This window comes from Stegodyphus dumicola, chromosome X1, assembly GCF_044657685.1.
Source record: "Stegodyphus dumicola isolate Sdum_Otavi_A_Nest chromosome X1, ASM4465768v1".
Taxonomy (NCBI): domain Eukaryota; kingdom Metazoa; phylum Arthropoda; class Arachnida; order Araneae; family Eresidae; genus Stegodyphus; species Stegodyphus dumicola.
The window spans coordinates 108,014,850-108,041,212 of record NC_140780.1 but is presented as its reverse complement, the minus strand read 5'-3'; the positions used below and the strand labels follow the sequence as shown (position 1 = coordinate 108,041,212).

General features: G+C 32.4%; 1 protein-coding gene across 1 annotated transcript in view; it reads left to right on the top strand.

Annotated features, from left to right (window-relative positions):
* The first annotated feature begins 404 nt into the window (after positions 1 to 404).
* Positions 405 to 26,363, top strand: part of LOC118201993 (ubiquitin-conjugating enzyme E2 N) — a 37,440-nt gene continuing 11,481 nt past the window's right edge. The window contains exons 1-3 of the mRNA XM_035374149.2: positions 405 to 558; positions 1,758 to 1,859; positions 23,679 to 23,823. Coding sequence (XP_035230040.1) covers positions 529 to 558; positions 1,758 to 1,859; positions 23,679 to 23,823 — 277 coding nt within the window. The 5' untranslated portion in view covers positions 405 to 528. The remainder of the gene's footprint in view (positions 559 to 1,757; positions 1,860 to 23,678; positions 23,824 to 26,363) is intronic.

The window sequence follows — 26,363 nt, the reverse complement described above, 5'->3', positions numbered from 1 at the left end:
CAATTATGATTTGATCCGCTCATTCACGATATCTTTTTAAATCCTTATGTCTTTCTTAGATGCTCAGTCGTGATTAATTTTTTATTCGACTTTTGAGATTCTAGTAGTATATCTTTTCTTTTAGAAATGTTATCATTTCATGCGATCAGGGCGTAAAAAGGAAAGGACTGGACAAATATGCATGTTTCTCGAATGAGTCGTAAAAAGAACAAAAGTATGGATTGATTTCAATATAAGTAAAAAATAAAGGTAGAAATTTTGGTTCATATAATAATACCCTTCTTTTTCTTTGGTTATGCGCAGTTTTGCTGATAGGTAGTAAAAAGTAAATTTTTTTTTAGTAGAGCATTTTGCTTGAAATCAGGGTAACAAAAAGAAAAAATATGTCATGAGCTGTTTTTTTCTTACGTCATTTCCTCCACCGTTGACAGCCAATAACTATTTTCCGGTACCTTCACTGCGATAAGATACTGAGTTACGGCTATTGCAGTTTTACAATCATAATCATAGAATATTCGCGCTCCTTCAATGGCTGTTTTACCTAGGCGAATAATAAAGGTGAGTTTTCTGTTTTGGTGCTAGGTATGATGAGTGAATTAAGAAGCCAACGTGGTCATTTTTGCAGACGTTGTAGTCATTCGTGAAGGAAAATGTATGTGTAATCATTTAAAGTTATTGTTGACTTCATATCAATTCGAGTGCAGTGCTAGTGATTAATGAGAGGCTGCTAGCAATAGCAGTTAAATTGTTTGCCTATGTGCGTATATTATTCATGCGACGCATATTACTGTTGCTGCTGATACGGAATATGTTAAAATAATATGAGTTGCCAAATTAATTTTGTTACTCAACTTAACCTATATAGAAAGAAAGCGAAAAACGCATTTTTCATTGAGGAAACGTCTGTTTGCTGCTTAAAGTTATTTTTGTACTCATTTGGATAAAGATGTCGTATATTTTCAAATTTATTTATAAATTTAAGTAAATGTTCTAAATGTATAGAGTTGGCTTGTGTGTTGCAGTGTGTTGAAAAGCTATGACTTACATAAGCAGCAAAGCAAATGTCTTTAATTAGTTTCCAGAAAAGGTTTTGATTATAATCTATTAATGCTGAAGATAAATATGAAAACTTTTAATGTGCGCTATTAGATTAATGAAAGTTTTTGTCTCTGGTAAGTGTATTTCTGCAGCGTTTACCATGTTATCAATAGTATTCAAATTGTTACTGAAATGTTTAAGCTTATCCTTAATTACACCACTTGTGTTGAGATTGTAAATTTTAGACTTCGTTTTTCTGAAATTATTAATTTTGGACTTTGTTTTGGCAGTGACATTGTTTTTCTAAATAAATGCTGCTGAGGATTTAAAAGCGATTCCTGAAAAATGAAAGGGATTAGTAGCATGGATCGTTTTGAAGTTTATTCCACCTGATTTCTCAAAAGTTCTTAAATGATTTATCAAAAAAAAAAAAAAAAAAATATAATGTGCCGAACTGAATTTACTGAATTGATTATGACTGCATAATAAAAGAAAATGTTAGCTTTTGGTTTTGATTTATGTTTGAGAGTTGAGGTACACAATTGATAGTACTGCAATCTCTGTTATGTGCTATTAAGTAAAATTTAGGTTTTTTTTCCCTTCCATGTTAGTAATATATAAAATAACAGTGTAATATTAAGGTTACTATTAAATATTTAGTTTATTTTGCAAAAATGCCATATGGTAATTGACAGAGACTGAAAGTTATCAATTTACAGGAAACTCAAAGATTAATAACAGAACCTGTCCCTGGTATTAGTGCTATTCCTGATGAAAGCAATGCACGATACTTTCATGTTGTTGTTGCTGGTCCTGAGGAGGTAAATTTCCTTTTTGTATTTAATAGAAAATATTTTTAATTGTTAATTGGAGAAAAATCTTCATATCAAGGGCTTAGTGTAGTAATTTGTTGCGTGTTTATTATTGTAAATGAAAAGATAAAAGAAAGGGTAAAGAAAAGCATGTAAATACACTCACTTGAGTATATTTACATGCTTTTTTTTTTTTTTGTTATAATTAGAAACCTTAAGAGTTGTAGTGTAATATATATAACTTGAGGCTCAAGTATATTGTGTGCATGTATGTACTTGCATATCTGTAAGAAAACAATTAAAATGTTAAGAACAATATTTTTTCATGTAAAGCTGTAAAAGAAAGCAGTAAATACATAAAAATAAGTTTGCTTAGTAGAGAAGAAACTGAAATAATGTAGGTGAGCGATTTTCTCTTGGAATGAAAGGATTAAATGGCAATTAGTGCAGATACCCCTCTTTCCCCCCAAAAAAATTAAATGCAGTTTTGAGAAAAGCAAAACAAAGATAGGTTTATCTTTGGATTATGATAACATGTCGATTTTTTGGTGACAATTTGGCACGGTTTACTATAAATAAAAATTTACAAATGATTACACTTACTTTTTATACAACATATACCCGGTTCATTTTTCGCTGCCTAATTTGCCATACTGGCAGTTTTTCCATTCTACTTTAATATTTATTTTATCCACAAGAAGCAACATCTTTCCTTTTTTACTTTGGAGTTTAGGCTACAAGGGATGCATGATTAATATTTAGTTTGTTGATAAATAGCTTATCTTTGGGCTAATCTTTGGAATATGGTAATAGGTAGTTTGGCGAAAATTTGGTAAGGCGGTAAATGTTACTAGCTAAGACTTTAGTAGTGTACATGGATAAAGTCAAGAGTGTGCGCAATGACATTTTTGTGCAATTCTGGGATTTTTTTAAAGTGAAAATAGGTTGTTGTGTACATGGATGATACCGTGTATGTGCAATTCTTAAAAACGCGGCAAGCAATGGGCGATTCTGCACTTTTTCCCAATTTCGCACCTAATCTTCGTCATGATTAAGCACTTTTGTTCCATAAAAGTTCTAGCATAAGCATAATTTGGCTAGCAGATTGTTTGGAAAAAAATTTTGAGTAAAAAAAAAAAAAAATGCCTTTACTTCGTGAAAACAAAATGGTGTCCAAACAAAAACTAGCAGGTTGCTGTAGCAGAATTGGTCGCCAAATTTTCGCCAAAAAATCGCCAAGTTACCATAATCCAAAGATAAATCATAATATGTTATACAGTCAAAAGTCATTAATCCGGACTCGTCGGGACTTCGGCGATTCCGGATTATCGATTTTTCCGGTGTATAGATCATCAGTTTAAATCTCGTAAGATGGCATGCAGAAATTCTAAAATTAAAAATATGAAACCGTAATTTATGAAATAAAGAACAATTATGATCTAAAGGGTATCAAAATTTACAAAAAAAAGCTTAATATTTATTTGTTTACTTTATTAAACATTTATTTCAATGTAAGTTGTTTAAGTTGCTTCGTTTTATGTGATAATATTTTCTCTTTAATTCTATGAATAGACATAATTTCTTGTTGGAACTACTCTGATATGCGCCCTCAAGACGCCAAATTTCTCGCCAAATATTTTTGCCGAGAAACTTCACGTTGCCATATTACTATCTAAATTTTTTGTTTACATTTCGAACTTTTAGCCTAAAATGTCTCCAAAAACGCGGTTTTCGCACATGCAAAAACTACGTTTTGAACACACAATTTAGCTAAAAATCCGAAACAAAAACCAAAAATTTAGATAGCAAAAACGTAAAGTTTCTCACCAAAAATATTTGACAAGAATCCATGTACACAGCGACATGTTTTAACTTAAAAAAACATCTACGAATGGCACATATAGGCAATGAACGAATCTACAAACTACGCACACCTCGCTTTAATAAATTAACATAACAACAATAAATTTCAAAGAAGACCATGTACACAGCATCCTGTTTAAACTTTAAAAAAAATCTACGAATTGCACAATTTAGGCAAGGAAGGAATCTACGATCTATGCACTCCTCGCTTTAATAAAATAACATAACAACAATAAATTTCAAATAATACCATGTACACAGCGTTCTATTTCAACTTTGAAAAACATCTACGAATTGCACTGTCTAGACACTAAGCAACAAAATAAACTAAAATAAATTTCAAACAATTTAAAAAACAACAATAACGACAGAAATTCATACTAAAGAACCAATGAACATAACATTCTACAAAATAAGAACAAGGATAAAATAAAATGCACTTACCATGAATTAACGCGTTTTCGAATAGCAGAAATATCAATTTCTTACCGCCTTTAACATGCCTCACTTCTTCACTATCGTATTTACATGACAGCCAGACACACTATCCAGAAAATTTATACTATGGTTCACAAATAAATAAAATCGCAAATCCCTACTTCTATCATGCACTGCCATTAAAAATAATCTCCCAGAGCCTCTTTTCACACTTCCAAATACCGACTACCCCTCAACAGGATAGCCACAATGATATTTCCTTTTGCCGAACTTCAATTCAACAACTACCATTTTATCTTTCCCTTCCATCTTCTCAGACACAGAGGCGAATCAACAAGCTCCAGCGAAAGTTTTTCAACGTCAACAGGGTTGCCATGAAACACGCAATCGCGCCAAAAACCAGCGCAGAACACATATCGCCACATTTGGTGAAATTAGGGTGTATATTAGAGTTGTACCTTCTTGTTCAGTTACAAAGTTCTGCTGTTCAAGTCCCGTAATTGCTGTGCTGAGAATACCGACTAACTTGTCAATCGAAATTTTTTCGTTTTCACTAACCTCTCTGTCACATTTTTCATGTCTTTATCCATTTTTTGCAGCAATTCCACTTTTTGTTTGATGGACATCGAGACATACTTTCGTTTTGTACGATCCTTTGGGAGCTCCAGAATCGGAAATTCTATTTGACATAATCGAAAGTTCAAGTTTACTTTTATAGTATTGCTCTTACAGTCTGCAAAAAATAATAAGCCGGATCCAATTCGAAAATTAAGGAGCAACGCAATCATCAACATTAACTGAAATAGATGATTAGATAATTTTAGCTTATACCGCCCGTTATACATAAAACGCGCACGCGAAAGCGTATTCTGCGCCTGCGCACACGCATATGCGCAGACGTAGCGCATGTGTCAACGCGGCGCATGCGCAGAAAGTTTTTAGCTTTGAGATCCGGATTATAGATCATTCCGGATTATGGGTGTCCGAATTACCGACTTTTGACTGTATAAAAAAATATGTGTGTGTAATGAAGCCAAAAATTTAATAAATGAACTAATGAATATACACAAAAATGTAATGTGGTTTATTGTGTTTTATTTTGCTTTACATTTAACTGCATTGTGCTTTTAATAGCTGTCCAGACAATTTCCGTAATTTGGTTCTTTTCCTTTTTTGCTGCAGTTAGCAAGCTTACTTATTATATATATGTGCATACTTTATATATGTAGATAGAGGTATTTAGTGTTTTTTCTTAATATGTTTTGTAGATAGCTTTAGGTTTAAATGCCTTATTGTACATGTATTTACTTTCATATCTTTAAGAAGACAAATTGTTTAAAACTTGAACAATTTTTTTAAAATTACATGTAAAGCTGTAGTAGACAAGAAAGCAGTAAATACATAAAATAAGTTTGATTAGCAGAGAAGAAACTGAAATAATTTAGGTTAGTGATTTTCTTTTGGAATGAAAGGATATAAGGATGCCCCCTCCCATAGTAGATAAGAAAGCAGTAAATGCATAAAAATAAGTTTGCTTAGCAGAGAAGAAACTGAAATAATTTAGGTATTTATATAAATATGAACAAATAGCACACACAGAGTGATCTAAAGCAGTTCTATAGATGCATAAAAGTGTGGAATTTTGGAGAGGTGTGCAAATTTTTTTTCAGGAGTTGTTATTGCACCACGATTGTATGAAGGAATGTTGGGTGATTCTGATAAAGATTTCATCTATAAATATGTATGAACTTGTATAAAAATTATATTAATTGAACTAGCATAAATAATTGAAAGTTTTATGTAATTTGAACATATCATTAGCCAGATTATAATGAATGTGTATGTAGAATTTCGCTGGGATAAAAAAAATAATGTTATATGTTTACTTTTTCAGGTGGAAAGGGAAAAAGAAATTATGGGTGGGGCTTGCAAGTTTTTAGACTGTAATGCTGGAACTATTCGATTTTTTAAACACTAGGAATAAATTTATTAAATTGTAAAATTTTAGTTTTTTGTTTAATTTCTGTTTCGTGTGCACATTGAGTTTTAATTAAGAGTGCTATTTCAGTACTAATGTTAATGTATTATCACTATAGTTGTCATTCTGTAGAAACATACACTGAGATGAATTTCGGTTTACATTGTCTAAAAATTTGGTGCATTTTTGGTAATTTTAGAATGGCAAATCAAGTTGAATTCCAATTATCAGATGTACTGCTTTATTACAGGGTTATTCCAAATTCATTGCAGAGGAGATACAGAACAAAGACACAAACAATATTCGCATACGAAACCCAGGTTGTAATCGATATTTTATTCATAAATACAACTTAAAATGCATTTACAATAAGAAAACTTTTAAATGAGATTGCATAACATCTCGTATGAATGGCTTCATATGAAGAATAGCACACATGGAACTTTTTATCACTCATTTAAAAAGATGTTGCTTCAAACTAAGTCATGGCAGATAGAAGGCAGCAGGTGTATATCTCGGTAGGGGAAGACATCACTTATGATTGTACTGGTGTTCTTATTGGGAGACGTTACGCATGCCGAATCACAGAATGTTTCAACGGGTATATAAACAACTTAGTGAAAGAGTTTCGTTCTATGTCACCAGACAGAGTGCTGGTCGACAACAAACTGTAATGCAGTCCAAGATTGGAAAAAAGTATCTTGAATGGTGTGGCTGATAAGACCCGAGTCAAGTTTAACTCTCTGTGTGGCCAGAGTTTTCGCTAAGAAAGCACAAATTTCTCGAAACTACTATGAGGACGAGTATTTTTTTTTTATTTTAATGTAAAAACTCGAGTGGTATTTCGTATCTGGATTTGTGTACTTTTGATATATTGCCTTGATTTCTTTGACATATTTTAATATGCATGTATATATACATTCTTACAGATATCACAAAAAATATTCTTTGCACTTAGAGGGTTAAGCACTATTGCACAAAATGTAGGTGCGAGTCGATATATCATTGGGAGAGTGTTGAATGAAAATCGCTTACACCCCTATCATTTTAAGTGAGTACAAGCTTTGAATGTGCAAGATTATCCTTTGCAGCTGAATTTCTGCTAGTTGCTTTTATAACAATCTGCATTGCAGTTGGATTTAACAACTCATGTGCTGTTTACAGATGAGGCGAAGTCTACCCCTAAGGGTGTATTTAATGCACACAGTACTTGCATTTGGCCTACTGAGAATCCAAACCAATGTGACTACGTGTGTCTCAACAACAAATCGGTATGAATGGGTATCGTTCTCGATTCTTTTATTTAACCCATACCTACTGCCGTGATGACTCAATGGCCAATGTTATCTTATTTTTCTGGAATGGGAGTTACCAGAAGTGCTGCAAGTCTCCAGTCTCCATTTAAAAGAGAATGTAGTTCCAGGATCATGGAGCACCTCTAACTCATTTTGTCTGCAGATCATTTGATTATGACCATAGTACATACTTTGCATAAATAATTATTTCGGTTATTACTGTTATATCAACAATCGAACCCCATTGCAATAAACTTCAAGGAAATAGAACTTTGGTTTAGTATTATTTTGTGGTCCATTATCTCTGATCTAATAAAAAAGGGTTCTCGCAAAGCATGTAAAAATTAAATGATTTAATAACCTAATTAAAATTATTAAGATTTAATTGCAGTTATTACACACAATTATGAAATTTGTTTTTTTTTTTAATTTTTTTCTATTCTGTTCAAAGTGTCTGGCAAATTCATTATTCTTTGAAGCATTTATCCAGATATTGACAGGTTATGATTTCTTTGAATGACTAATCATGTCAACAGTGCTTCATCATTCATCGTGCTGATATCAACATTTCACTCACATATATAAAATTTCATTCAATTCTGATAATTCTTTCTTCAAGTCGAAATTTTTATGGCAATGAATGTGGTGTGGAAATTTTAATGGCAATTGAATGTATGTAATTGTACAAAATTCATTTCTGTATACAAGATGAATACAAATTACCTTCAGCCTCTACACTTGCAGAATAGGTATCTAATGGCTACTATTTTGAACACATCTCAGTGCTTTAATGTAATGTACTTATTAGAATGCTCCAGCAATGTTGGCCAAAATGTGAATGGAGATTGTTGCAGATCCCGTTTTAATTTCCTTTAGTAAAGTTTGCTGTAGTAGTTGTTTTTTTTTTTTTTTTTTTTTTTTTTTTTTTTTTTTTTTTTTTTGTAATCCATTACTATTTCTCATAAATAAAACGAAGTGAACATAATGGGAACTCGTGTACCTAATTATTCTTGTCAGTGTCCTTATAGATTCCCATTCAAATAAGCTACACTTATTCTGCTGACCTCTCTCCCTTATGCATATTGTGAAGGGTCTTATAAGCGTTATAAATTTTCCAGTGTCAAATAACTGATGAAGCAGGATTTGCAGCAGCAATTGAAGCAGTTTTGATTTGTCAATTTTTTTTAAAAAATTTTACACCAAGTACAATTATACTTGAGGCATACTTAGTATGAAATAGTTATTGTTAAGTAGTAATTTGACATTATTTTTAATGTCAGATTAAAAAAATTTTGTATAAATTCTTTATGTGGGATATATTGGCCCGATGATATTTAATAGTGGGTTACTATGTCCCATTAGTAATCAAATCACTACATGCTGATATATTATGTTTGCTTATGAAACATACATGAAAATTTTTCTTGTATATGAACTAGTACATGTGACAGAGTATATGTTTTGTAATATTCGCATTATATATTACCATAAATTTTAGTTTTGTTTTCTAAGAAAGGGTAATATCCTAGACGATCAGGATGAACAGTCCCAGTTAACAATACGACTGGTACATATTATTCCAGGGGATTTCCAGGAAGCGGGAAAAGTTAAAAACTCGTATTACACTTTTAGCATGTCGACATTAAATTAAACTACTTTTCATAGTTAAATTTTAATTATGCAAAAGTCGGGTCGAAAGGGCTAAAGTGTATGTGCATTTCTTGACTCTGGGTATAACACATTTGCTGCATTTATTTTTGATAACGAATTTCTTTGTGATTAAGGCACCACATAGCAAATGTGTATTTTTCTTTTCTGTTTGAATGATTCTATGCCATAATTAGAACATTAGCATTTCAAATTTTAGGTTTTAGATGTCCAGCATCGAAATTATGTAAGCAAATTGTGGAATGTGCATTGGTTTGCTTAATTTTTTTCAATTTATTAAATGTTGCAAAAATACATCATTTGCATAAACCATTATAAAACAGTAAGTGAACATTACTTATGGGTTAGTCTATCTTTTGTCCACAACTCGCATACATCCACGGTGAATTTTAATTCATGAATAATCATTTGTATCATATGATCTGAATGATAATTTATCAAACCTATCCTTAAGGACAATATTTATAAAGGTAGTCTGTTATTATGTAAAAAGTAGATGCTATTTAGAAATGAGAAAAGTGATAACTATAGAACTTTTGAAATACACTGCTGCCCATTAAAATTTCAACACCAGAAAGGAATTATCTGATGAAAATCAAAATCGCATGAACCCTTAGAAGTCCTTAAAAGTCCTTAAGTTTTTTGGAATCTATTTTGGTCCTTAAAAGTCCTTAATTTTGGCCAAAATCGGCAGAAGGTCCTTAATTTTAATCATCTGAAATTTCTGTCTGTATTTACGACTGCCACTTTGGGTGTGAATTAGCATTTTTTGGCAATTTTAAGATCGGTTTCTATCGAAAATTTTTAATTCCGAGATCTGGGAATTTTTTTACGATTTTTTTTAGAAAATTCTAACATTGATAAATTTCATTAAAATAATAATAATATATTGGAATTATATTTAAGAAATAACATTCAAATAAAGCATTTTTAATTTTCATTGTCATATTATAAAGTTCCATTTTGGCCACATATTATACAATTTTTTGAATCTGAAAAATAAGCAAGGAATAATGTTATAAAGCACTAAGTTTACGAAACAGTTTTTAGCAAAAGCAAAATAGCTATGTAATTAATTAAAAATGTCTTTTTAATTTTTTCATGGTAAGAATTTTTCCCATTTCTCAGAATATGCAACAGTTTTCTCTATAAAATTAATTTCACACTTTTTTTCTCAGATTTTTTTTTTTAAAAAACATTTCTGGATTTGTGCTGTTACAGAATTGGTAGGTGTAATTTTTTCTTTAGGATTTTAGACATTGAAGCTTGGAAAGTTTAGAAAGATTTCAAGGCAAATTTATAGACCCACGATTCTAAAAGATTCCAGAAAAATGTGATAAAATGAAAAATGTCTCCACGGTAGAAACACGCAGTTTCTTACATTTTGGAGAACATCTAGAAGAACAATGAAAACATAATAGTTGAATGTTTTACTTCTGTTCTAGAATCACTTTCTTAACATTTTTATCTTCCCTTTATTTTCTCTACTTTTCACTAGATACAAGCATTGAAAATATCAAAAGTACTTCTAATCTTATCATATGAACAGGCATTATAGAAAGGATTTTTTTTTATTAATAAAGAAATTGAAAACTGACAATTCAAAAGATTCATCTAATATGTCTTAATGCATCATACACAGAGCTGGCGCTAGGCATTTTGCCACCTGATGCAGTCTCTGTGGATCCTAAATTCTGATGCCTGGTGCCTTTCTAAATTCTGCTTTCAATGCCTGCTCTAAATTCTAAAAGTTTTGCCATTTATAGATTTTTTTGCTCGGTGTGCCCCTAAATTCTAAAAATTATGTCACACCAGCTCTTTGACCATACCTTACCATATGTATTTCATATTTCTTCTGAATGTTCATATTACTAAAGAAATAAAATTAGCAGCTTTTTCCATACATTCTAAATGCATTTAGTCTTTTAGAATAACAGGAGTCTTTAATTAAATCTCAAAAATTTAAAGTGAAAAGGAAACGTGTTGAAAAAAAACTAAATATGTAAAGAGAAAGAAAATTATTCTTCAAAGATATGTACAGTTATTATTATGTAAATTACCCAGTTATTTACAGTTTCAGCCTTTACTATAATTTCCCATTTCCATTTCCTCATCAGAATGCAAATCACTTATACAGTTTTTAAATTGAGTTTTTTGGAGTGTAAGACGAGTGTTTCTGAACTCCACTTGCTCCCTGCATTAGTTCCTGTAAGGTCTGATGATTTGTAATTATTAGTCTTTCCATTACTGCTGCTGACATTTGAGTTTATTATGACAATAGAGTTACTGAACCAGATTAAATTGAAATTAAATTGTATAGTTTTTGACCACTAGTCCATATTTTTAGTTTGAATTTCGCTCTTCTTGTTTAATTATATCACCACAAACTGTATTTTATTTTGTTAGCATAAGAACATGCCTATATATCCCAAGTTCTTTCTGAATTAGAAGCTTATTTAAACCTTTATGTAAATTTATTATCTGATTTATAGTTACTTTCAGACATAGTGATAATTTGTTTCACGTCTGTCCGGGGGGGGGAGGACTATTTAACTTTTACCAGATCAAGTAAACCCTCATAGGTAGTACATTATGGAGAGGTTAGCAGTTAGGAGATAAAACACGCAGAAACTAATGAGAATATTGTTTTGCATATTGAGAAAAATTTCTAATTGTTAGAAACATGTTTAAGGAGAAGGAAATCAATATAAATTATAGCCAAAATGTCTGGGCAAGTCTTCAAATTAAAAAGACGCATAATTATTTGAGTTTTATGTTTTGTAGCTTTTAATGTGTAATTATCCTAATATTGTTTAAAAATCAATGTCATAAATTGCATGTATTTTAAACTGTGAAATTTTATAAGATTGTGATATTAATAGGGTTTTTAACAACTATTATTAAAAAATTTAGTAATGGCCATGTAAATCCATAATGAGTAAGGTTATCTAATACCTAATTTAATTATAACTAAATGCATTCCCTTAATAATTATCTCTCTATATTAAAGCAAGTCATTGCCTTTCGTTAACACGCTGAGCCTGCCGTCTGTCCCTAGGGACCGGCACTGGTATTTTCGTTTGGCTGGCATCGGTCGTGGGACGATAGTATTAAAGTTAACAAATAAGTATAGTCTCAATGAAATTGATTGAAACATTCTAAACAATAATACGGCTTAGCTTTACACATATTGCAATACAAAACAACTAGTTTGGTAACATTGTAGAGTCATTAGGTTAATTGGAAGCAGAAAAGATGAAAAATATGCAACCGCCTTCGCCGGGAATTGAACCACGGACCCCTGGAATACCGTCCCAGCGTGCTACCGTTACACCACGAAGGCATGCTAGGGAAGTGGGGTGAAATACCTTCTTAAAGGGTGACTAGGATTTTAGGGGACCTAGTGGCTAAATCCTGGGTGTGGAGAATCATCATCCACAACCCTTTTAGTTGGGGTGCCACTTGTAGGGTCATTAGGTTAATTGAAAGCAGAAAGGATGAAAAATATGCAACCGCCTTCGCCGGGAATCGAACCATGGACCTCTGGAATACCGGCCCAGTGTGCTACCGTTACACCACGAAGCCACGCTAGGGAAGTGGGAAAAATATCTTATAACATTTTTGGCTATCTTGCATCCAAATAGTTTTGAAATGTCATCATAACATTTCAAACAATACTTTTGGACTTTATGCGCATCTCCTTCCTTTTTGTATAATTTATGAATAGTTTAAGTCGGCAATATTGCACCGCTTGATCGCTAGCTGCCGTCTGAATGGAAAGGACAGCAAATTTGGCGCCGGGCTCAACGTGTTAACCTTTACCGTAGTCACAAGGTAAAACACAAAAATATAAAAATTCATGTGAAACTTATTCTTTGCATCTAGTGAGACTTAATGCAAAATAACTTACCACCGCTAATGCTTTAGTGGCTTAACCTTAAAGTATATTAACTGAGTTACAACCCCTGGAACTCTACACGAAGCTACGACACTAACAGCGTCAGACAGAGGTCAGCTAACTTTCAAAACTTGCTTAGCTATGCCTACATCAGGCCTTTCAGGTTTGTTCTGATCAGCAGGTTTCTCTATAGGCAAGCAGGAGCGGTGACAACAGCCAGTCTTTTGTTATGAATCATGCTGATTATGATTTTAATGCTCATTTTAACTTATGCTGCTTGACATAAAATCTACTTACTATTTACTAAACCTGTAGACTGAGCAAGTATGTGACAAAATGAGACATTAAAATATATATATATATATATATATATATATATATATATATATTAGTAAAACGTAACTAAAATGTCACTTATCTCCTTTCAAATATGTCCAGTTATTATAAGTGTAAAATATCTAATGCTACTTGATAAATTTCATAAAATTAGTTTTATTCTCAAACGTATTAATAATTATGTTAATTAAGTTATGTTTAACAATAATGCAGCCTATTCACGTTCAGGCACAGATATATTTTTACTTGAATTTACTCAGTTCCCATTTGCTCATAGGTCCTTAATTTTTTTCTTAATGGTCCTTAAAAGTACTTAATTTCTGTGTGCAGAAATGTGTACGAACCCTGATGAAAGGAAGAAGAGGTTGGAATATGCAAATGATTAGTTTTTCAGCGGATTTAGATCAAGCAGGAGGAAGAAACATCTCAAGTACTGCATAAAAGAAAAGTAGTGGATTTCTTATTCGGAAAGCGCTTTGTAAGGTCGGAGTTTACTTGGAATACTGTGTTATGCCTCGAATAAGAAGAAGAAATCTTTACCAGTAAGTGTCGGAATTCGATAGAGGAAGTATCGTTGCCTATCGAGAGTGTGGATTATCATTCCCTGATTTTGCCATCACACAGGTCGACATCCAACCAGTGTCATGCAAATATGGAATCAATGGGTTGCTGAGGGTCATACTGAATGGCATGTAGAATCTCAACGCCCTCCCATTAATAATGCCTGAGAGGACACATCTTGTGAGGTCAGCCCTGCAAAACTGTACAACCACATCATGGACCATTAGTCAGGAAATGGGTGTGTTTGTAACATGCCTAGTATCCGCTCGTTTGATGCATTGCTTCCAGCAGTGTGGATTATCAAAATGGCAACCATTACATCAGCTTCTTTTGACAATGCAACAAAGAGAGGGTCAACAACTCTGGTGTGCTGAACGACAAAGGTGGATACAGGAGTGGCACAACGTCATCCCTGTGTGCAGTATTCTGATGGTCGTATACATGTCTGGAGGCTCTGAGGAGACTGCACGTTTCCTTCTTCCATTCGATGCTGCCATAGAGGCCCTGTGCCTGGTATGATGGTTTGGGAAGCAATTGTGTACACTACACGTACATATCTAGTTCAGATCAACAGTAATTTGAATCCAGATCGGTATATTTCTGACATCTTATGCCCAGTGGTTGCATCCTATCTTCGAGGCCTCCCAAACGCCATCTTCCAACAAGGTAATGCAAAATTGCATGTTGCGATTCTTGTTCTGACCTTCCTCGATACACAGGGTATTGCATTGCTGCCCTGGCATGCATAGTCTCCAGATCTGTCACCTGCTATAAACATCTGAGAGACTGGCCAGCCACCCATGTGCAGCTAATATGGTTGATAAGTGTAGCATAGACTTGAAGCAGCATGGAATGAGTTGCTCGTTTCTGTCATCCAAGTCCAGTTTGACTCCATACCTAAATGGGTAAAGGCTGTTTTAGTTGCCAGGGGTGGTAGCTTTTTCTGTTAATTTCGCATCCCTGTAAAACTCCAAAATGCTTAAAAAATTTATCATTTCATCTTCATTCCGTACTGTTTACATACAATAAATATCTTCTTTGTATTTGCTTTCCTTCATGGTGTTGCAATTTTAATGGCCAGCAGTGTATGTGCAGAAAAAAAGGTACAGTACCAAAGTCCATATCGGAAATTGTTCGAACTTAGGCGATTCCAGATTTGGGTTATTTCTGGATTTTAGATATTTTAAAATGTAGATGACGTGTACATGATAACACATGGCAACATTGGGGCTTCCTTTATTGTTTAGGTCAAATAGAAAAATGCTAATCCCCACAACCATTTAAGGGCTGAAAATGTGATCCTGGGCCAACATTGATGTAATGTCAAGTATTCACACCTTCTAAACTTACTAGTTTAGTAACTGAGCTGGTTATTACATTTAAATATCCAGGAACTAAAATGAATACATCCTAATCAATGGAAAAACTGCCATTTATTTAACTCATCTTGGTCCCTTATTAAACTTGAGTTTGGCAGAAGATTGATTCCTCGGTGCTGGAATATATTACTTGTACCTATCAAAGCTTTTTGTTATTCTTTGAAAGTTATGGAGGTTCGTTTTTGCAATATGTTGCATCAATTCACTGCAATGTTGAGACGACCTGAATAAAAAACTGAATATATAAAAGTGGTAACCCTCTCGTTGCATAATTTTTTATCAAAATAGTTTCAAAAATTGCATATTTTTAATATGCATTTTAAATCTACATATATTTTAGAGTTAAAATATACAAGAATGTTTTGTAAGTTTTTTTTTTCAATATAGAATTAGATCATAAAAAGGTTGTCGGAAAATTGAAATTGAAGAATAATCATGTAAAAAAGCAAAATTTATCTTGGTAAATTATTATTTATTTAATGAAATACAAAGGTAAAACGTCTATACTAATGAAAATATGCAAAATACTTACAAAACATTTATTAGAAATGGAGTTTTGTATTATAGACTTGGAAACAAGGCTCGAAGCAAGTCCTACATCGCAATCTTTGTGCCAAATTTGCATTTCTCTGAAAATTGTTTTGCTAATTTCAGTTTGTTCATACTATCTGCAAAGGAATCAGAGAAATTCTCATGTGTTTCACTATAACTGTCTTCAATATACTTGAAAAATTAGTGTCGGAAATATTGTCAGGAATGTAGGTTATATTCCTTGCGAAATGCTTCCTGCCAGACATCTTTGAGCTTTGAAAAGAGCGTGTAAAGTAGTGGGCTTGTATGCTTGTGTATTTCGCAGAAATATGGACAACTAATGTTATCTGTTAACCCAGATCTGATTAAACAATTAAACATCGCAGAAAAACCAAAATAAAACCATGAATGGGATAAGAGTTAGTTGTTTAGTTTAAATAGACAGAAAAAAAATGCATTCCCACAGAAATTGCAGGTTGCACAAATTTTCGTACTTCTACGTTGCTCGTGGGAGTCACGAGATGCACAGTGAGAGGGTTAAAAGAACTCCTGAAACTGACAGCAAAAGTGATGCAGAAAAAGGGATGGCATGTCACCATGGATTGAATCTAGAAAGGCACTACAGATTCTAAGAAAAATTCTTGAACTAGGTGCTGATCATAATGCTGGCAGCAGTTTTATGAAATTGAGAATATAGCTGAAAAATTGAGAATACAGTTGAACAAGGTGAAACAGAGGTAGAATAGTTGCTTGGATAAAATTTCACAAAGAACATAACTATAAAAGTAGTGTTATTAAAAATTACATAAATTAAATTTAAGTATTAATTTTTAATTATTTTTGGTTTAATTAATAAGTTATTCGTTATTTATTTTACTTTAAAAGTGTAAAACTGATATCATGGTTTGTAATATAGAAATCATAGCAGTGTATTAAACTGAAATACTTTTGGATAATAAGTAGCAGGGGCTGTGATGTCATTGGCCATGGGGGTCACTTCCCTAGCTGCTAGGTGTTTGTATGTGATATGCAACAAAGGCAGGTTGATCTCCCAAAAATGGCATTTATGGTACACCTGCTCCCTATTATTGAGGAAGCAGGTGTTTAAATCAATATTCTCCAATTCTAGATGTTTTAATATTTATCTTTTGGCTGGTGGTGCAGATCTTAAATCATTTGGGATACTGGGCATTTTATAGACTTTGTGTTTTATGCTGTGAGGTAATGCACCTTTTTAATTCCTTGTATAAAGTAAAGGGAGTATTGTAATCGTGAAAAACTGAGTATCATATTTCGATAAAAATATCCATTTTGACTGCCATCGAATGCAATTTAATGATGTTTTTGCTTGGCATCGGCACGTAAAGACAGTAAAGGACACTTTTTACCCCAAACAGGGGATTATCATATTGGTTTAAAATGGATTCAAAAGATTTTTTTTGTGACATCTGTCTGTCTGTATGTTGTTTGTATGTACCTCACATACCTCAGAATGTTGAAATTTTGTATATAGGACTAGCAATAACATGTAGTTGTACACCTCTCATTTAGGTTGTAATCGGCCACACCCCAAAGTATATATATATATGTGTATACCCACTCTGTTACTCAGTTCAGTGAGCTCAGTTTTTTTAATTCTTATATGTTGGTAAATTGCACATTTTTTGCTTTAAAAATGATTGAATTATGTTATTCTTATCTTCTGGTTAAGGTTTTTATGCCTTTAGTTAATCTGCATGCAATAGTTGTAGAATTATCAAAGATTTAAAAGTTGTTCAAGTGGGCTAAGCTTAATTTTTGTTGACTATAGCAGCCATATTTGTTTACATTTGAAGCTTATAAGAATAATGAATTCAGTTTCTGCACCTTCCTTCTTTTTTTTTTTTTTTTTTTGTTAAGTTGGACAAAAGTAAACTTTCAGTTTTGGGCACCGAAAAATCTGTTTTGTTGTCTGCTGGCCCGAATTGCTTGTTTTTGTGTAGAAAATTAATTATAATTTTTTTATTGTTTTAACAGTATTTCTTTTTTCCTATATTTTTCAATTTTTAATGAAAATATTTTGAGGTTTAATGCCTTTTGTCGTTTTGGCTTACTACGAAGTGAGAACAGAATTGAATGAGAAATCTATCGCTAATGAAATTCGAGGAAATAAATTTAAATGAAATGTAGCAAAAAATGTATATAATTGAAATAAATTTAAATGAAATGTAGCAAAAAATGTGTATAATTGAATATTCTGTACAAGGAAGTTGTGGTGTCTGAATCAGATTTTTTTTACCTAAAATTATTGCTGGATAGAGTTAGAAGTGCATTTAAAATGAAACAGCTTTCAGTTTTAAAACAAAAAACTTTGAATAACGTTGATCTTATTTCTGTATAATAATTCATTTGTTATTTATCTTTTTACTTCCATGTATGAAGTAAAAAGGAAGTATTGTTGTCGTGCAAAATTTCAGGTATCAAATTTCAACAAAAATATACATTTTGACCACTATCGAATGCAATTTAACGATGTTTTTGCATGACATGCATACATAAGGACAGAATAAAGGACTTTTAGAATCCCCCCCCCCCAAAAAAAAATTATAAAACTGATTTAAAATGAATTCTGAAAAGATTTTTTTCGTGGCGTCTGTACCTATCTCGCATGACTCGAAAACGAGTAGCCTCAGAACGTTCAAAATTTGTATATAACATGAAGTATAACATGTAGGTGTACACCTCCCATTTTGGTTGCAATCAGCCGCACAAAAAGTATATAAATATATATCCACTGTGTTACTCGGTTCAGTGAGCTCGGTTTCTTTATTCTTATATATTTGTAAATTGTAAAAATTTTGCTTTAAAAATGATTGAATTATGTTCTTCCGGTTAAGATTTCTTAAACCTTTAGTTAACCTGCATGCAATAATTGTTTATCCACAATTTAAAAGTTTTTTAAGTGTGGCTAAGCCTTATTTTTTGTTTACCATGGCTGCTATATTTGTTTACATTTGAAGCTTGGCAGAATAGTGGATTTGTTGCCAATCTAGAGAAGCTAAGCTTTGCAATAACAAAGTAACATCGTTTATTATTGTGAATTAAATTATGCTTAATTCATTCTAGAATTATTATTTAAGTTATTAGCTTGTTTTTGCGTAGAAACTGCAATTTTAATTATAAGAAAATTTTTTTAATTGTTTTAACTGTATTTGGTGTTTTATGTTTTTCTGTATCTTTCAATTTTTAATGAAAATATTTTGAATTTTATGTATTTTTGACTTGCTGCGAAGTGAGAACTGAATTAGTAGCACATTAGAACTGAATTAGCGGCACTGAATCATGTGGGGAAAACTTTCGTTTTTATTTGTTTATTTTATACATCATTTTTAGACTTATTATAATATTTGAATAGAACGTGGTAGTTTTTCAGATGATATAATTTTTGTACACTGAGTTATAGAATGAATGAGATGTTCGGTTCTGTTCATATAAAATTAACAAAATTACCGATATATTCATTTTCATGAAAATTACGGCCCGCGAAAATAAGGGCCTTTACAATATGCAAATTATTTTTTATTTGCTGCATATCAAGTGTTATTGAATCATACAGTACATGTCACCATCATAACATCCATTTTAAGTGAACTGAGTGCTTGCAAAGACAATATGCCTTAATTCTCTGTTCAGAGTGGCAGAGTAGTTTAAAGGGGGTAAAAAAGGCCTTGCATTTTACAAGTGTAGGATTTACAATGCTATAAATAATCTATAACATAGTAGCACAAACATGTGAATCAGCTTCTCATCTTCTTGCATTCCTATTTTAGGGTGAAGTGTAATAATACTGCAGGCCATTAAAATGGCTACAGTATGAAGAAAGTGCACAACAAACTTTGAATTTCGATGAAAACATGCTAGCATATGCAAGTAATTAGCATTTTTGAGCATGCAGATATTACAGGCAACAGTGGCGTAGCGAGCATAACTGGCACCCGGTGTAAAATACTTTTTTGGCGCCGCCCCCCCAAAAAAACCACTTACGGTAATATAATGTATAGAATATATTCGTAATAAGAAAATATTGCAGAGAATAATAAAATGCTGAATCTGCCATAAAGTACTGTAAAATATATTAAGAATAGTCACTACCTAACTGCACTAGTATTGGATTCGGAAATGTATGTCCGTCAATACTTCTGTCTTGGCACAGTTTGGTTCCGAAATAATGTCCGTGTTGGCGGAAAAATCAGACATAAGCTGATCTAGAATTAGTTAAAAAAGTATTATTTATTTTACATATTTTTGTAATTGTTTTTAAAAATGTACAATTTTTAAACAATTAAAAGTTTAATATATATTATAGATAAGTAGATATATTTATTAATAATAATACAATATTATAATACATTAATACAATTATTTACTATGTATACATTTTTCTTTCCTTGGATGAAGCGACTTTATCAATCACTTCATCAAAGTCGATCCTTTCAAAGTTTTCTATTTCCATACTTTTAAAAATTCCAGATGACTTAGGGGATCTTGTCCCATGGTTGATTGTAAATATGGCAAAATTTATTTTAATTTGCTGAACAAATGTTCATAACTAGCATTTGATAATGAAATAGTAAGGAGTATTTGAAGTGCGACTCTTAGGTTTTAAAAAACATTTTATCCATAGATCTGTAATGGAGTTTTAGGTTCCGTTTCTTTTCTACTGCGGGGAAACATCTTGCAGTCAGATTCACTGCTCAAAACAATTAGGGGATATTGTGGGTTCGGTATGAAATAAGCATATAATCGACAATCTTTTAAACAAAAAGGAAAATTATAACGGTTACAAAGTTGGGAATATGCAAATTTAGTCTGTGACGTCGAAAACTATGTGTTTTAGTTAAGGAGTAAGGAGCGACCTGCAGCATTCTTTTTGTAGTAGGAGATTAAAAAGAACTGACATGTGTTGAATGCTTCGTAGCAGTGAATATACAATGTTTCAACAAGATGAGTTGAATTGGTAGCCAGGAAGGCCATCAATCGTTTACAGAAGAGTCAAATGCAATCCATTGTAGTGGAAGCGTTAGGTTTAGTTTGGTTTATTGAGATTATGGCAAAGCACACTAGGGCTAAGTGCCTGAGGGGAGGGATGCCTTTGTGGAGGCCTTTCTAAGGGAAACTGGCTCGTATATAAATTACACACGGGGAAAACCATGGAAATGCCCATGCAGCCAGACCGTTCGCGGGATTCGAATCTCGGACCGAACTACTAGTGTTCAGAGTTTCTCAAAATGTCATTTCCAGACTGTGGAATTGGTTTCTGAAAACTGGATATGTTTGAGAAATTCGGGACAAGGATGTTTTATTTTAAATGTGTTATCGGTTTAAAATAAAAAGCGGCAGCTATACGTGCATTTCGTTTTAAAAAAATAATATATCTCTTAGAGAAGTAAAGTGGTCAGAAAGAACGTTTTGTATGCGAAGATATTTGGTTGATGTACTGCAAACATTTTATTACACATTTTATCAGACAAATCAGGAAAATAAATAACCAATTATATTACAATAATTATTAGTTTTAAATATATTTTCCAGAAATCGATCAAAATAAAAAATTGAAGTTTTCCAGAAAATCTTATTTGGAGACCATTTGGCGTCCCTTTGCGAGCGGCGGCCGGGGCATCGTATACCCCCTCGTTATGCCACTGACAGGCAAGAATAATATCTTCAAGCAGTATAAAAAAGTAAACTAGAATGTTGATCTTACATTAGGAAACTACATTTCCTGTTTTTTTTTTTTTTTTTTTTTTTTTTTTTTTTTTTTTTTATGTTACTTGCATATATAATGCAACCACCTTGGCACAGTTTGGTGATTTTTTACAGATAAGGTGCACGCACGCACTGGGGAAACGGTGTAGCACTAGGGTTCCTGGGTCAAGGACCCTACCCCTTGTAGAACAGATATGTTATTTCGAATACTGTCATGAGTAACTAGTTTATATTTACAGAATTTTTTTAATAAATATATCGTTTTTTTTAACATTTTTTAAACTTATAAAAAAAGATAAGAGATAAAAGATAAATTTCTAAAAAAAGACTAAAGTGTGTGTCAAGTTTCATTAGACCTGAAGTGCTATCTGGGAAAGCCGAGAAAAGAGGAATGAGCTGGCTATAGCCTGATACAAGAAAAACATACATATAAGTAATAGGCCAAGTAGTGGGAGTCTCTTGATTCACTAGTAATAATTAAACCTTAAATCTACAACACAATATTAAGAAGTACATAACAAATTAATTAAGTTATACAGTATGGATTTGTTGATAATTACAAGATTGATATAAAATTTCTGGGTGAGCCAGCAGTAAAAATACTTAAGTAGTTCTATACCCAGTTCTTTATGTAACGTTTGATTTCGAACATACCAGGGAGAATTCGTAATCTGTCTTAGGACACAATTTTGTACCTGTTGCTATCTTTTTCTATAAGATTTGCATGAATATGCCCAGAGCGGGCAGGTGTAGCATAGTATGGGACGCAATACGGTTTTATAAATAAGCAACTTGTTGTATATTGAAAGTACGCTGTTTAGAGAAATTAAAGGATGAAGTGTGGCTTTACTAACTGGAAACTTATTAAGGATAGATGTTATGTGTGGCTACCATGATAGTTTTACTGAGGATCACCCCAAGATAAAGGACTTGCTAAATATAAGAAGTTGATAGTTTTCGTGACTTTTTAGAAATATTCCTAAACTATTGATATTTATTATAGTCATTAAACATCATAGAGACATTGTAAGCATAGTTAACAGTGACACTTGGTCAACAGAGGCACACTATTAGGACATCTGCTGGGCAGTCCTTTATCCAACAGTATCTGCTGAACTTTGTGTTTCGAAACATTTGCACTTGAACCTGCATTATATTGGTTTGCTGTCAGTTAAGCCATTGTATGGTGCTGATTTTGCTGTGCCAATGAGGACAGTCTCTGACATTGTTTTTCTTTGATAATGTCTGGACATCCAACACCTTGGCGTCTGCTGCTGGTTTCACTCACTTTGCATAAATACTGACAATGGCTGATCATAAAAAACCTACCAGTCCTGCAGTTTCAGAGATAGTTCAGGTTATTACAATCTGCCCTTATGAAGTCTTAGATCAGCAGCATTTCCAATCACTCACAAAAGTAAGTGCAAGAATGATTCTTTTTCTCCAGCAGCAGTTAAATACCATTCTCAATCATGTGCTCTCCTAGTCATCCAGATGAGTTCATTAAAAAAATTGGAGGATGATCATAATGTTTCAGCTTGTCAATGTGTAATGTCGTGCAGTTTGTAGAATATTTTATTACATTATTAAAGGTCTTACTTGCATAAGTTGTCAGCTAAATAGAAGTGTCATTATGTTGCACAAATATTTTGTTTTATACAATATCTGTTGCCTGCAGTTTATATGCAGTAAATTTTATAATAATATTGTAGCTGCAGATATGGAAGTGTTGCTGTACACTAAAGGGTCCAAAGTGGGATATCTTAGACCTAGGTATATTAACATGAGCTAGTAGAACTCTTAACATTTTGCTAAGAATTATAATAATTTTCAGAAGTGTTTTTTTTTCCCAGAGAACTATAATTAAAGGATTTGTATTTTTAACATTATATTCACATTTTTCTTCTTTGCCCCCCTTTTTTAATTTTGCATTTCAGATATTTACTAGAAAAGGTTGATTTTCAGATTCTTGCTGTATAAAAGAAAAATCTTGGGTATTAAGAATGAAAAGCTCATAAATTTATTGATAGTTTTTCTAGTTTAATAATATCGCCTCCATTTACTATAATACTGGCTTTATCATTTATGAACTGGATATAAATTTTATTTCTAATATATCATGAATTATAATTCCAGTCACCATTTGAAGGAGGAGTGTTTAAGTTGGAGCTATTTTTACCTGAGGAATATCCTATGTCTGCACCTAAAGTTCGTTTCATGACAAAAATTTATCACCCTAATATAGATAAATTGGGAAGAATATGTTTAGATATTCTAAAAGGTGAGATTTTATCATTATTTAGTAATATGTTTTTATCTGCATTTTAAAAGATTTAAATGTGTGCTAGCCATATCATTAAGGCATTTGAAATATTTAAAATTTTATTTTGCATGAGCTGTAGATGTTCCTTTCTGTATTTCATTGAATTTTTCTAATTGTAGTTGTGTGTCGCAGTGATTTTGCTGTGTTATCAAAACTTGGTAAATATAATGAACGTCTGAGTGATATCAAATCTGAAATGAAAATGCAAATGAAATCTGAAATGATTTGAAAATATAGTCAGATAATTTGTTTGGTGCTTTGAATTCCGAGTGCATGATGTTAACCTTTTTATTAATCTGATTTGTGTTTAATCTATTAAAAGCACTTGGTGGTGTGCTTTAATTTAATACAAGTATGTAAAGTAATTTAAATGCATTATAGATATTTCAGCCTTCCTTGATCTGCATATAGTAAGCATGTACTAGCATTCTGATTTTGTCTTAATGCCTAGAACATCTGAACAAGTCTTAATTTTTAAAATATTAAAATATGGCTTAAATTTGTCGTTTAATGCTTTTCTTGCATCAGCACATTTATATTGAATAATGGTGAAATACTCCAAAGTGCTTTGTTCCCAGCATGATCAAATTTTTGATGAATACTACTTTTTTAAGCAAAAAGTAGTTCAGTGCAAAAATTAGCACACGTAATGATGAAAGTATTAATGACTGCAGTTTCATTGGAACTAGTTGAACATCGTCAGAGCTTTGTTATGTTAAACGCCATAGAAAGTTATTGTGTTCATGTGTAATATAGAATGGGCTAATCTTTGGAATATTGTAACAGGTAGTTTGGCGACATTTTGGTAAGGCAATAAAGGTTACTAGCTAGGACTTTAGCAGTGTACATGGATAAATTCAAGAGTGAGCGCAATGCCATTTTTGTGCAATTCTGGGATGTTTTTTCAAGTGAAAATAGGTCAACGTGTACATGGATACCGTGTATTTGCAATTCTTAAAAACACGGCAAGCAGTTTGCGATTCTGCACTTTCTCCCAATTTCGCACCTAATCTTCGTCATGATTAAGCACTTTTGTTCCATAAAATAGTATTATTAGCATAAGCGTAATTCAGCTAGCAGATTGTTGGGAAAAAATGTTGAGTAAAAAAAAAAAAAAAGAAAACATGCCTTACTTCGTGAAAACAAAATGTCGTCCAAACAAAAACTAGCAGGTTGCTGTAGCAGGGTTGGTTGCCAAATTTTCGCCAAAAAATTGCCAAGTTACCATAATCCAAAGATTAATCATAGAATGTTAAAGGGCAGAAGAAAGGTGAAGCTTGGAACATGTTTTTCCATGTCTCCATGTCCAAGAATGGAGTGGAAGCTATGTCATTCAGGCACTTACCCTGGTTTCACCATGTGTAACATAAATACAAGCCAGTTTGCATTTGAAAGTCCTTCACAAAAGCATGAATACAATTAGGCAGATATACATTGTGTGGTTAGCCATATTCAAATAACCTAACCAAATACATACCCAGTTATAAACTTGTACCCTCACCCCAAAAAATAGAAATAAAGACTTTCTGCTGTGGATATTTTGAAAAACCAGCATTTATGTAGTATCCTATCAACCATGAATGTTGACAGAATTGATTATTGAAACATGAAAGTTGGCAGAGATCTGATCAATAGTTCATGTAGAATTCTGTGAGAACTAGCATCACCTTATTTAATAAACTGTCAGTATTCGACCAGCTTTTCAATTTCTTCTTTTGTTAGGCTTTCTGATTTTGCTGAAAGCTCTTATGAGTGCAAATTACTCATTTGCCAGCCATATTCAGCTGACCATATTGTGTCCCTTAATTCTCCATTGTTTTGATAGTAGGATCATATAAATTTGAAAATAATCCACTGCTTGTTAGTTTTTAGAAGACTGGTTCCAAATAAAAATAATTTTTTTCCAACATTTAAAGGGGGAATACAGCATTAATTGTTAATTTATATCCTTGTTCATAAAAATAAAGAGTGACTTATCGAGATTACATCAGACAGAAGCGAAGATACTATGAGTGCGCACATTGATCCATAACTGGTGCTAAATTGTACTGCTTGGTGACAGTTTCTCAGTTGATAGGATAGTACATAAGTAATAAAGCAACTTTCTGAAATCGATGCATTGTCAAGTTTCTAGCAAGAAATGTTGGCTGAATGGATAAGTCACCAATGTGCTATTTCCATCATTGAGGATTCAAGCAATAATTATACTTTTTCCAAGGTAAAACCTCTGCTATGAACATAACGCATTATGTCCTAGTAGGCTAGCTATGTATGGGCATCAGCTCTTTTGCAGTATTTAGTTGCTTCAAGATAAACTTTCACTTTTTCATTTTAAAATTAATAACTAATGTGACTCCTTCTAAAGTGATCATTAACATTTAATTTCTGAAATTATCAACATTTTCCATGGAACTTATTTTAGTATGTGTAAAAAAAAAAAGTCCTCCAAGATTAAATTCTCAAGAGTATCATGATGATCTGTGACATTTAAATACAGT